Raw genomic sequence first — 14,773 nt, 5'->3', positions numbered from 1 at the left:
CCTTATGCCCTAGCACCTTATACCTGAGCATCTTATACCCTAGCACCTTATACCCTAGCACTTAATACCTGAGCACCTTATACCCTAGCACCTTATACCCTAGCACCTTATACCCTAGCACCTTATACCTGAGCACCTTATACCCTAGCACCTTATACCCTAGCACCTTATACCCTAGCACCTTATACCCTAGCACTTTATAACCTAGCACCTTATACCCTAGCACTTTATACCCTAGCACCTTATACCCTAGCACTTTATACCCTAGCACCTTATACCCTAGCACCTTATACCCTAGCACTTTATACCCTAGCACCTTATACCCTAGCACCTTATACCCTAGCACCTTATACCCTAGCACCTTATACCCTAGCACTTTATAACCTAGCACCTTATACCCTAGCACCTTATACCCTAGCACCTTATACCCTAGCACTTTATAACCTAGCACCTTATACCCTAGCACCTTATACCCTAGCACTTTATAACCTAGCACCTTATACCCTAGCACTTTATACCCTAGCACCTTATACCCTAGCACCTTATACCCTAGCACTTTATACCCTAGCACCTTATACCCTAGCACCTTATACCCTAGCACTTTATAACCTAGCACCTTATACCCTAGCACCTTATACCCTAGACCTTTATACCCTAGCACCTTATACCCTAGCACCTTATACCCTAGCACTTTATACCCTAGCACTTTATACCTTAGCACCTTATACCCTAGCACCTTATACCCTAGCACTTTATACCCTAGCACCTTATACCTGAGCACCTTATACCCTAGCACTTAAAACCTGAGCACCTTATACCCTAGCACCTTATACCCTAGCACCTTATACCCTAGCACTTTATACCCTAGCACCTTATACCCTAGCACCTTATACCCTAGCACCTTATACCCTAGCACCTTATACCCTAGCACCTTATACCCTAGCACCTTATACCCTAGCACCTTATACCCTAGCACCTTATACCCTAGCACCTTATACCCTAGCACCTTATACCCAGGCACCTTATACCCGAGCACCTTATACCTGAGCACCTTATACCCGAGCACCTTATACCCTAGCACTTTATACCCTAGCACTTAATACCCTAGCACCTTATACCCTAGCACCTTATACCCTAGCACTTTATACCTGAGCACCTTATACCCTAGCACTTAATACCTGAGCACCTTATACCCTAGCACCTTATACCCTAGCACCTTATACCCTAGCACCTTATACCCTAGCACCTTATACCCTAGCACTTTATACCCTAGTACTTTATACCCTAGAACCTTATACCCTAGCACTTTATGCCCTAGCACCTTATACCTGAGCACCTTATACCCTAGCACCTTATACCCTAGCACCTTATACCTGAGCACCTTATACCCTAGTACCTTATACCCTAGCACCTTATACCCTAGCACTTTATGCCCTAGCACCTTATGCCCTAGCACCTTATACCTGAGCATCTTATACCCTAGCACCTTATACCCTAGCACTTAATACCTGAGCACCTAATACCCTAGCACCTTATACCCTAGCACCTTATACCCTAGCACCTTATACCTGAGCACCTTATACCCTAGCACCTTATACCCTAGCACCTTATACCCTAGCACTTAATACCTGAGCAACTTATACCCAAGCATTTTATACCCTAGCACCTTATACCTGAGCACCTTATACCCTAGCACCTTATACCCTAGCACCTTATACCCTAGCACTTTATACCTGAGCACCTTATACCCTAGCACCTTATACCCTAGCAATTTATACCCTATCACTTTATACCCTAGCACTTTATACCCTAGAACCTTATACCCTAGCACTTTATACCCTAGTAATTTATACCCTAGAACCTTATACCCTAGCACTTTATACCCTAGAACCTTATACCCTAGCACCTTATACCCTAGCAATTTATACCCTAGAACCTTATACCCTAGCACTTTATACCCTAGAACCTTATACCCTAGCACCGTATACCCTAGCACTTTATACCCTAGCAATTTATACCCTAGAACCTTATACCCTAGCACTTTATACCCTAGCACTTTATACCCTAGCACCTTATACCTGAGCACCTTATACCCTAGCACCTTATACCCTAGCACTTTATGCCCTAGCACTTTATACCCTAGCACCTTATACCTGAGCACCTTATACCCTAGCACCTTATACCTGAGCACCTTATACCCTAGCACCTTATACCCTAGCACTTAATACCTGAGCACCTTATACCCTAGCACCTTATACCCTAGCACCTTATACCCTAGCACCTTATACCTGAGCACCTTATACCCTAGCACCTTATACCCTAGCACCTTATACCTGAGCACCTTATACCCTAGCACTTTATACCCTAGCACCTTATACCCTAGCACTTAATACCTGAGCACCTTATACCTGAGCACCTTATACCCTAGCACCTTATACCCTAGCACTTAATACCTGAGCACCTTATACCCTAGAACCGTATACCCTAGCACCTTATACCTGAGCACCTTATACCCTAGCACCTTATACCCTTGCACTTTATGCCCTAGCACCTTATACCCTAGCACCTTATACCTGAGCACCTTATACCCTAGCACCTTATACCCTAGCACCTTATACCCTAGCACTTAATACCTGAGCACCTTATACCCTAGAACCTTATACCCTAGCACTTTATACCCTAGCACTTTATACCCTAGCACCTTATACCCTAGCACTTTATACTCTAGCAATTTATACCCTAGAACCTTATACCCTAGCACTTTATACCCTAGCACTTTATACCCTAGCACCTTATACCTGAGCACCTTATACCCTAGCACTTTATACCCTAGCACCTTATACCCTAGCACCTTATACCCTAGCACCTTATACCTGAGCACCTTATACCTGAGCACCTTATACCCTAGCAATTTATACCCTAGAACCGTATACCCTAGCACTTTATACCCTAGCAATTTATACCCTAGCACCTTATACCCTAGCACCTTATACCCTAGCACTTTATACCCTAGCACTTTATACCCTAGCACTTTATACCCTAGCACTTTATACCCTAGCACCTTATACCCTAGCAATGTATACCCTAGAACCTTATACCCTAGCACTTTATACCCTAGCACCGTATACCCTAGCACTTTATACCCTAGCACTTTATACCCTAGCAATGTATACCCTAGAACCTTATACCCTAGCACTTTATACCCTAGCACCGTATACCCTAGCACTTTATACCCTAGCACTTTATGCCCTACCACCTTATACCCTAGCACCTTATGCCTGAGCACCTTATATCCTAGCACCGTATACCCTAGCACCTTATACCCTAGCACCTTATACCTGAGCACCTTATACCCTAGCACTTAATACCTGAGCACCGTATACCTAGCACCTTATACCCTAGCACCTAGCACCTTATACCCTAGCACTTAATACCTGAGCACCTTATACCCTAGCACCTTATACCCTAGAACCTTATACCCTAGCACCTCATACCCTAGCACTTTATACCCTAGCAATTTATACCCTAGCAATTTATACCCTATCACTTTATACCCTAGCACTTTATACCCTAGCACCTTATACCCTAGCACCTTATACCCTAGCACTTTATACCCTAGAACCTTATACCCTAGCACTTTATACCCCAGCACTTTATACCCTAGCAATTTATACCCTAGCACTTTATACCCTAGCACTTTATACCCCAGCACTTTATACCCTAGCACTTTATACCCTAGAACCTTATACCCTAGCACTTTATAGCCTAGCACTTTATACCCTAGAACCTTATACCCTAGCACTTTATACCCCAGCACTTTATACCCTAGCAATTTATACCCTAGCACTTTATACCCTAGCACTTTATACCCCAGCACTTTATACCCTAGCACTTTATACCCTAGAACCTTATACCCTAACACTGTATACCCTAGCTCTTTATACCCTAGTACTTTATACCCTAGAACCTTATACCCTAGCACTTTATGCCCTAGCACTTTATACCCTAGAACCTTATACCCTAGCACTTTATACCCTAGAACTTTATAACCTAGCACTTTATACCCTAGAACAGTGGTTCCCAAACTTTTTATAGTCCCGTACTCCTTCAAACATTAGACCTCCAGCTGTGTACCCCCTCTAGCACCAGGGTCAGTGTACCCTCAAATTTTGTTTTTTGTAAGCCTGCCACACACACTCGATGAGGCTCTCTTGTTCAGATATCGGTAAGTGGACTGGAGGCAGGGCATGAAAGGGATAACGAATCCAGTTGTTTGTGTCTTCCGTTTCGGGGAAGTACCTGCGTAATTGCGCACCCAACTCAATCAGGTGCTTCGCTATATCACATTTGACATTGTCCATAAGCTTGAGTTCATTTGCACACAAACAATCATACAATGATGGAAAGACCTGTGTGTTGTCCTTGATAATGCAGACAGAGAAGAGCTCCAACTTCTTAATCATAGCCTCAATTTTGTCCCGCACATTGAATATAGTTGCGGAGAGTCCCTGTAATCCTAGATTCAGATCATTCAGGTGAGAAAAAACATCACCCAGATAGGGCAGTCATGTGAGAAACTCATCATCATGCAAGCGGTCAGACAAGTGAAAATTATGGTCAGTAAAGAAAACTTTAAGCTCTTCTCTCAAATCAAAAAAGCATGTCAATACTTTGCCCCTTGATAACCAGGTATGTTGTAAAAGCGTTACATGGTCGCTGCCCATATCATTGCATAGTGCAGAAAATACACAAGAGTTCAGGGAACTTGCTTTAACAAAGTGAACCATTTTCACTGTAGTGTCCAAAACGTCTTTCAAGCTGTCAGGACTTCCCTTGGCAGCAAGAGCCTCTCGGTGGATGCTGCAGTGTACCCAAGTGGCGTCGGGAGCAACTGCTTGCACGCACGTTACCACCCCACTATGTCTCCCTGTCATGGCTTTTGCTCCATCAGTACAGATACCAACATGAGCAGCAGCTACGTTTGGCTACAAATGGACCGTTAGTCGAATTCCCACAAGAGAGTAATGGTTAATGTGATTGGACGTTAATTATTTGACTAGGCTTCCTGTATTTGACATTGAAGTGTTATTTCGCTGAACACTGGATGGTTGAATTTTATTTTTGGCAGTGAAACGAGGCTACTCAGGCGAGAAAAAAACTCACCTAAATGTATCGCCCCATAAATGGAATGTTTAAAAATGTGAAAAAAAAGTTTAAATACATAAATATTATGGATAACACAACAGCATTATGAATCGTATTCATGGCCACAACAACATTATGAATCATATTCAGGGATAAAACAACATTATGAATCATATTCAGGGCCAAAACAACATTATGAATCATATTCAGGGATAAAACAACATTATGAATCATATTCAGGGCCACAACAACATTATGAATCATATTCAGGGCCACAACAACATTATGAATCATTCAGGGCCACAACAACATTATGAATCATATTCAGGGCTACAACAACATTATGAATCATATTCAGGGCTACAACAACATTATGAATCATATTCAGGGCCACAACAACATTATGAATCATATTCAGGGCTACAACAACATTATGAATCATATTCAGGGCTACAACAACATTATGAATCATATTCAGGGCTACAACAACATTATGAATCATATTCAGGGATAAAACAACATTATGAATCATATTCAGGGCTAAAACAACATTATGAATCATATTCAGGGCCACAACAACATTATGAATCATTCAGGGCCACAACAACATTATGAATCATATTCAGGGCCACAACAACATTATGAATCATATTCAGGGATAAAACAACATTATGAATCATATTCAGGGCCACAATAACATTATGAAAAAAATGTTTAAGGTCCCTTGCCCTAGGCCCTCCTGCAGAGCTGGTGACTGACTGAATTGTCATCTGATGTGTTCCTCCTCTCCTCAGATCCTGTCATTTGTCCTCCACACTGTTGTGAGAGGGTTCATCCACTCTGCAACCGGAGGTCTCTACGCTGCTGTGTGAGTACTGGCATCACCCTGGGAGGGTGTGTGTGTTTGTGTGTGTGTGTGAGTGTGAGAGAGAGTGTGAGTGAGTGAGAGAGAGAGAGAGACCCAAACACCTAGGTAATAATAATGAGAGAGAGAGACGGAGAGAGAGACAGAGAGTTCCTGGTATTACATGAAAGCTGTAAATGGATTGTATTCTCTCTCTAGGTACCCGTCGTCTCAGTTTGGCAGTCTGACAGGGATGCAGTCTCTGGTGTCTGCTCTGTTTGCTCTCTTCCAGCAGCCGCTCTTCATGGCCATGATGGGCCCTCTGAAGGGAGACCCACTCTGGGTGAGGATACACACACACAGTGCACTCAAGCACACACACAGCGCGCACACACAGCGCACACACACATGCAGAACACGATCAATCAAATGTCTTTAAAAATACATTTTTACATCAGCATATGTCATAAAGTGCTGTACAGAAACCCAGCCTAAAACCCCAAACAGCAAGCAATGCAGGTGTAGAATCATAGTGGCTAGGAAAAACTCCCTAGAAAGGCAGGAACCTAAGAAGAAACCTAGAGAGGAACCAGGCTCTGAGGGGTGGCCAGTCCTCTTCTGGCTGTGCTGGTTGGAGAGGACATGGCCATTAAGGCCAGAATGTTCTTCAAGATGTTCAAACATTCATAAATGACCAGCAGGGTCAAATAATAATCACAGTGGTTGTAGAGTGTGCAACAGGTCAGCACCTCAGGAGTAAATGTCAGTTGGCTTTTCATAGCCGAGCATTGAGGTCAAGACAGCAGGCGCGAGAGAGAGAGAGTCGAAACAGCAGGTTAGTGGTAACAGGTAACACGACCAGTGAACAGGTCAGGGTTCCATAGCCGCAGGCAGAACAGCAGAATCTGGATCAGCAGCACAACCAGGTGGACTGGGGGCAGCAAGGAGTCGTCAGGCCAGGTAGGGGGGGGGGGGGGGGGGCATTAGAGGGAGCATACCTAAGATCACCCAGGACACCAGATAAGACAGGAGAATTATACCAGATAGGACAGACTGACCCCAGCCCCCCCGGCACATAGACTATTGCAGCAGATACTGGAGACTGAGACAAAGGGGGTCGGAGGACACTGTGGCCCTGTCCGACGATACCACCTGGACTGGGCCAACCAGGCAGGATTAACCCCACCCACTTTGTCAAAGCACAGCCCCCACACCACTAGAGGGATATCAACAGACCACCAACTTACTACCCTTAGACAAGGCTGAGTATAGTCCCCACACCACTAGAGGGATATCAACAGACCACCAACTTACTACCCTTAGACAAGGCTGAGTATAGTCCCCACACCACTAGAGGGATATCAACAGACCACCAACTTACTACCCTTAGACAAGGCTGAGTATAGTCCCCACACCACTAGAGGGATATCAACAGACCACTAACTTACTACTCTGAGACCAGGCTGAGTATAGTCCACAAAGATCTCCCCCTCTGCTCGAGCATGAGAACAGGAAGGAATATCAAGTCAGTAACTCAATCCACTCAGGTCGAGTATCGCAGAAGAAAAGCCTGGGACGACGTGATGCACCCTTCCTAGGGATGGCATGAGAGAGAGAGAGCAATCCAGTGACTCAGCCCCTGTAACAGGGTTAGAGGCAGAGAATCCCAGTGGAGAGAGGGGAACCGGCCAGGCAGAGACAGCAAGGGTGGTTCATCACTCCAGTGCATTGCTGTTCACCTTCGCACCCCTGGCCCAGACTGCACTCATAGGACCTACTGAAGAGATGAGTCTTCAGTAAAGACTTAAAGGTTGAGACCGAGTCTGCGTCTCTCACATGGGTAGGCAGACCATTCCCTAAAAATGGAGCTCTATAGGAGAAAGCCCTGCCTCCAGCTGTTTGCTTAGAAATTCTAGGGACAATAAGGAGGCCTGCGTCTTGTGACCGTAGCGTACGTGTCGGTATGTATGGCAGGACCAAATCGGAGAGATAGGTAGGAGCAAGCCCATGTAATGCTTTGTAGGTTAGCAGTAAAACCTTGAAATCGGCCCTTGCCTTAACAGGAAGCCAGTGTAGGGAGGCTAGCACTGGAGTAATGTGATCAAATGTTTTGGTTCTAGTCAGGATTCTAGCAGCCGTATTTAGCACTAACTGAAGTTTATTTAGTGCTTTATCCGGGTAGCCGGAAAGTAGAGCATTTTTTGTAGTCTAATCTTGAAGTGACCAAAACATGAATTAGCTTATCTACAAGAATATTTTGCCGAAAAATTTCAGATTTTTTGAATGTTACGAAGATGGAAAAAGGCTGCTTTTGAAATATTTTCTTATACAGTATGTTCCTCAAAAGAGAGATCAGGGTCCAGAGTAACGCCGAGGTCCTTCACAGTTTTATTTGAGATGATTGTAGAACCATCTAGACTCATTGCCAGATCTGACAGCAGATCTCTTTGTTTCTTGGGACCGAGAACTAGCATCTCTGGAAAGGAAAGAACTAATAAATGCTTTTTTAAACCTAAGCTAGTCTTGCCTGCTTCAAGAACAGCTAGCTAACTAACCAATAAAATTCAGTGGGTGGTCCGCCCAGTTCTAACTAGGGTACTTAGACAAAGTTTTCCTACGGTTAATGTAGGCCCATGGGCGACTTGGCTTGGTATCCCCTTTTCCCACCAACAAACAAACAGTCATACACCACAGCAATACATACTCACATGATAACGGACAATGTGAGATGTAGGCACAAAAACAAAAGAGAGATCGCTCCAGAGACAACTGATTGGGTTTCTCTTAAACCAAGGGAAAGGATGTGATTGGGTAAGGGAAAAGGAGCAGGTGTGTCTTCAGATTGGCGACTGATTGGCGACTCGTGACTGCCACCTGTGACTAGGGCAGAAGGAGAGAAAACAAATACACACAGGATACCTGTATCCGTAACACGTACAATTGATTTGTAAGGAGACAAACCATCCACAGAGACGAACTTGTCTCTTTCCGACAGATAAGATCTAAACCAGGAAAGAACTTGTCCGTTTAGACCAATTAGGGTTTCTAATCTCCAAAAGAATGTGTTGTCAAAAGCAGCATTAAGGTCTAGGAGCATGAGGACAGATGCAGAGCCGTGGTCTGATGCCATTAAAAGGTCATTTACCACCTTCACGAGTGCAGACTCAGTACTATGATGGTGTCTAAAACCAGTCTTCAGGAAGGCAGAGAGTTGCTGAGCAACAGCTTTTTCAAAAAAAATTGAGAAGAGATTTGATATAGGCCAATCTTTTTTTTTTTTTACCGGATCAAGAGGCTTTTTCCGGAGAGGCTTTATTACTGCCACATCCTCTGGTTGTGAGTTTGGTATCCAGAGGATATGATCAACAGAGGAGGACCAAGCACAGGAAGTAGCTCCTTCAGTAGTTTAGTTGGGAAGAGGAGTCTGCATATTTAAAGAGAAGAAGTTGTTTCTATTTTTGATATTGCATTGTACTCTCTTTCTAAGCTAGTCGGATGACTTCCGATTTGGTGGAGCGCCATTTCCGTAAAATAATTCTGGAAGCTTTAGGGCTCGTTTATTTTCTGTATACTAGGGAGCACGTTTCTAATGACAGTTTTTAGAGGTGCGACTGCATCTAGGTATTATGCAAGGTTAAGTTTAGATTTTCAGTTAGGTGGTTAACTGATTTTTGTACTCCGACATTCTTGGGTAGGTGGAGGAAGTCTGGAAGGGCATCTAGGAATCTTTGGGTTGTCTAAGATTTTATAGCAAGGCTTTTGATAATCTTAGGTTGGGGTGTAAGCAAATTATTTGTTGCTCTGGGCGAATGTAATAAGATTGTGGTCCGAAAGTCTTATTGTAACTAAAGTGAACTCTATTTCCCATGGTGCTCTAGGTGAATGTAGGCCTGTTGGGGGTCAGTATGCTGGGCTTCCTGCTGCCTCTGTACCTGGTGTGTTTCAGACGCACACTGCACCGCCGGATACAGGACAGAGACCAGGACTCCAAGATATACCTCAAGATCAACGGGTCTAGCAAACCTGAAGCTTTCGTCTAGAGAGGGGAGAGAGGGAGGAAGGTGGGAGGAGATGGGAGGGAGAAGAGTGTTGCTCTACTTTGAATCTGCAGAGGACACACAGATATATACACGCCCACACACACACATACGTACACACACACAGACTTTTGAAGAGACCCATGTAAGAACTTCTCCTCTTGTCATGAAAACATACTACCTTGGACAAACACTAAGGACTGAATAAGAACAAGAACGAGAGAGGGAGAGAGGGAGAGAGGGAGAGACTGTGAAAGGAAAGGGTCATCAGCCCCCCCACTTCTTCTTCTCCTCTCAGTTCTCCTCTCATGTTCTCCTCTCATGTTCTCCTCTCATGTTCTCCTCTCATGTTCTCCTCTCATGTTCTCCTCTCAGTTCTCCTCTCATGTTCTCCTCTCATGTTCTCCTCTCAGTTCTCCTCTCAGTTCTCCTCTCATGTTCTCCTCTCATGTTCTCCTCTCATGTTCTCCTCTCATGTTCTCCTCTCATGTTCTCCTCTCAGTTCTCCTCTCAGTTCTCCTCTCATGTTCTCCTCTCATGTTCTCCTCTCATGTTCTCCTCTCATGTTCTCCTCTCAGTTCTCCTCTCATGTTCTCCTCAGTTCTCCTCTCATGTTCTCTTCTCTTCTCCTCTCTTCTCCTTTCCTCTCCTCTCTTCTCATCTCTTCTCCCCTCCTCTCCCCTCTTCTCTTCTCCTCTCTTCTCTTCTTCTCTCTTCTCCTTTCCTCTCTTCTCCTTTCCTCTCTTCTCCTCTCCTCTCTCATTTTCTAATTTCTCACATAGCTCTGAAATTACATCCTATGCCTGGTTGTCCCACCTAGCTATCTTAAGACGGATGCACTCCTGAGTTTGTAGATGATGCTCTGGGAGGAGTTCAGGGTTGGTAACCATGGTGACAGACAGGGTGGGAGGTGTTCTACAGTTGGTAACCATGGTGACAGACATTGGATGGTGTTCTACAGTTGGTAACCATGGTGACAGACAGTTGGAAGTGTTTTAGGGTTGGTAACCATGGTGACAGACAGGGTAGGAGGTGTTCTAGGATTGAGGACCATGGTGACAGACCGGGTGGGAGGTTTTCTACAGTTGGTAACCATGGTGACAGACAGGGTGGGAGGTGTTCTAGGTTTGAGGACCATGGGGTGGGGGGTGTTCTACAGTTGGTAACCATGGTGACAGACAATGGGGGTGTCACGCCTGATCCTGCTCCCTCTCTCTGGCGCCAGGCGGCCCACCATTACGCACACCTGTCACCATCATTGTGTTCATCTGCGCAATATTGGACTCACCTGGACTCCATTACTTTGTTGATTGCCCCTCTATATCTGTCTGCTCCTCAGTTTATTCCCCGTGTCAGCATTATTGTTGCTATGTTTTCCCCTGTCCAGACACTGTCCTTGTTTGTTTCTTGTCTGTTATCCATTAAATGTTCACTCCCTGTACTTGCCTCTCGTCTCCCAGCGTCTGTCCTTACAGGGGAGGTGTTCTATGTTTGTTAACCATGGTGACAGACATGGTGGGAGGTGTTCTAGAGTTGGTAACTACCTGACACAAACACACCTCATCCACCACCAGCCACCATGGAGACCAACTACCAACTACCACCAAACATCTATTCATCCATCACTGCTATTTATTCTCTGGTTCTTTTATTTGTTTATTTTCACCTGATCAACCAGCTGAGCTTCATAAAGATATGGTAGCGACCCACCTCGACAACATCCGGTGAAATAGCAGAGCGCGAAATTCAAACTACAGAAATATAAATATTTAACATTCATGAAAATACATGTGTAATACATCAAAATAAAGCTTAACTTCTTGTTAATCCAACCGCTGTGTCAGATTTCAAAAAGGCTTTACAGCGAAAGCACACTATGCAATTATCTGAGGACAGCGCCCCGCATACAAAACCATGAAAAACATTTTTCAACCAGGCAGGTGCGACACGAAAGTCAGAAATAGCGATATAATAAATGCCTTACCTTTGAAGATCTTCTTCTGTTGGCACTCCAAAAGGTCCCAGTTACATCACAAATGGTCCTTTTGTTTGATATCGTCCTTCTATATATCCATAAAAACATAAAAATCCACCGGTTTCCCTCCTTCAAAATGCTTACAAAATGAATCCCAAACGTTACCAATAAACTTCTCCAAACAGGTCAAACAACGTTTATAATCAAACCTCAGGTACCCTAATATGCAAATAAATGATACAATTTAAGACGAAGAATAGTATGTTCATTACCGGAGATAAATAACAAAGAACGCGCTTTCCTCCATGCGCATGGAAACTAGAAAAACTACAGTTTCTGGCTCATTTTCCCAAAAACCAGCCTGAAACTCTTTCTAAAGACTGTTGACATCTAGTGGAAGCCCTAGGAACTGCAATCTGGGAGGTTTTTGCCTTATAATAAAAGTGACCGCCAGTGGTAGGCCCGAAATAGTTTTTTTTGGGATGGTTTGTCCTCGGGGTTTCTCCTGCCATATCAGTTCTGGTATACTCACAGACATTATTTTAACCGTTTTAGAAACTTTAGAGTGTTTTCTATCCAAATCTATCAATTATATGCATATCCTAGCTTCGAGGCCTGAGTAACAGGCAGTTTACTTTGGGCACGCTTTTCATGCGGATGTCAAAATACTGCCCCCTAGCCCAATGAGGTTGAGAGCTATGATTAGGTTTTATAATGATATGGTTAAATATGTGAGAACTATGATTAGGTTTTATAATGATATGGTTAAATATGTGAGAACTATGATTAGGTCTGAAATTATGCATTCAGCTCTGATCCTAAAATAATGGTACTACATTTTTCTCAAGGTTAATATTGTATGTCCCAAATGGCACCCGTTTTCCTATATAACTACTTATAGTAGTTTTCCTATATAACTACATAAAGCAGTTTTCCTACATACAGTGGGGAGAACAAGTATTTGATACACTGCCGATTTTGCAGGTTTTCCTACTTACAAAGCATGTAGAGGTCTGTAATTTTTATCATAGGTACACTTCAACTGTGAGAGACGGAATCTAAAACAAAAATCCAGAAAATCACATTGTATGATTTTTAAATAATTAATTTGCATTTTATTGCATGACATAAGTATTTGATCACCTACCAACCAGTAAGAATTCCGGCTCTCACAGACCTGTTAGTTTTTCTTTAAGAAGCCCTCCTGTTCTCCACTCATTACCTGTATTAACTGCACCTGTTTGAACTCGTTACCTGTATAAAAGACACCTGTCCACACACAATCAAACAGATTCCAACCTCTCCACAATGGCCAAGACCAGAGAGCTGTGTAAGGACATCAGGGATAAAATTGTAGACCTGCACAAGGCTGGGATGGGCTACAGGACAATAGGCAAGCAGCTTGGTGAGAAGGAAACAACTGTTGGCGCAATTATTAGAAAATGGAAGAAGTTCAAGATGACGGTCAATCACCCTCGGTCTGGGGCTCCATGCAAGATTTCACCTCGTGGGGCATCAATGATCATGAGGAAGGTGAGGGATCAGCCCAGAACTACACGGCAGGACCTGGTCAATGACCTGAAGAGAGCTGGGACCACAGTCTCAAAGAAAACCATTAGTAACACACTACGCCGTCATGGATTAAAATCCTGCAGCGCACGCAAGGTCCCCCTGCTTAAGCCAGTGCATGTCCAGGCCTGTCTGAAGTTTGCCAATGACCATCTGGATGATCCAGAGGAGGAATGGGAGAAGGTCATGTGGTCTGATGAGACAAAAATAGAGCTTTTTGGTCTAACTCCACTCGCCGTGTTTGGAGGAAGAAGAAGTATGAGTACAACCCCAAGAACACCATCCCAACCGTGAAGCATGGAGGTGGAAACATCATTCTTTGGGGATGCTTTTCTGCAAAGGGGACAGGACGACTGCACCGTATTGAGGGGAGGATGGATGGGGCCATGTATCGCGAGATCTTGGCCAACAACCTCCTTCCCTCAGTAAGAGCATTGAAGATGGGTCGTGGCTGGGTCTTCCAGCATGACAACGACACGAAGAAAATGTGATTTTCTGGATTTTTGTTTTAGATTCCGTCTCTCATAGTTGAAGTGTACCTATGATAAAAATTACAGACCTCTACATGCTTTGTAAGTAGGAAAACCTGCAAAATCGGCAGTGTATCAAATACTTGTTCTCCCCACTGTAACTACTTAAAGCAGTTTTCCTACATAACTACTTAAAGCAGTTTTCCTATATAACTACTTAAAGTAGTTTTCCTATATAACCACTTAAAGCAGTTTTCCTATATAACTACTTAAAGCAGTTTTCCTGAATAACCACTTAAAGCAGTTTTCCTGAATAACCACTTAAAGCAGTTTTCCTATATAACCACGTAAAGCAGTTTTCCTATATAACTACTTAAAGCAGTTTTCCTATATAACTACTTAAAGCAGTTTTCCTGAATAACCACTTAAAGCAGTTTTCCTGAATAACCACTTAAATCAGTTTTCCTATATAACTACTTAAAGCAGTTTTCCTATATAACCACTTAAAGCAGTTTTCCTACATAACTACTTAAAGCAGTTTTCCTATATAACTACTTAAAGTAGTTTTCCTATATAACCACTTAAAGCAGTTTTCCTATATAACCACTTAAAGCAGTTTTCCTATATAACTACTTAAAGCAGTTTTCCTATATAACTACTTAAAGCAGTTTTCCTGAATAACCACTTAAAGCAGTTTTCCTGAATAACCACTTAAAGCAGTTTTCCTATATAA

General features: G+C 43.4%; 1 protein-coding gene across 5 annotated transcripts in view; it reads left to right on the top strand.

Annotated features, from left to right (window-relative positions):
* The window catches only part of LOC139537971 (large neutral amino acids transporter small subunit 4-like), a 60,655-nt gene extending 49,183 nt beyond the window's left edge, over positions 1 to 11,472 (top strand). For 2 of the 5 annotated variants that reach the window (XM_071339893.1, XM_071339892.1), the window contains 3 exons: positions 5,940 to 6,013; positions 6,209 to 6,332; positions 9,868 to 11,472. In XM_071339893.1, the coding sequence (XP_071195994.1) occupies positions 5,940 to 6,013; positions 6,209 to 6,332; positions 9,868 to 10,029 (360 nt within the window). In that variant the 3' untranslated portion in view covers positions 10,030 to 11,472. The remainder of the gene's footprint in view (positions 1 to 5,939; positions 6,014 to 6,208; positions 6,333 to 9,867) is intronic. The other 3 variants (XR_011667646.1, XR_011667644.1, XR_011667645.1) reach the window with 3 other exon arrangements.
* The last annotated feature ends 3,301 nt before the right edge of the window (positions 11,473 to 14,773 follow it).

The sequence above is a fragment of the Salvelinus alpinus genome, chromosome 13 (genome assembly GCF_045679555.1).
Source record: "Salvelinus alpinus chromosome 13, SLU_Salpinus.1, whole genome shotgun sequence".
Classification (NCBI taxonomy): Eukaryota; Metazoa; Chordata; class Actinopteri; order Salmoniformes; family Salmonidae; genus Salvelinus; species Salvelinus alpinus.
Note: the sequence above shows the minus strand (reverse complement) of the source record. Positions and strands in the feature narration are given on the sequence as shown.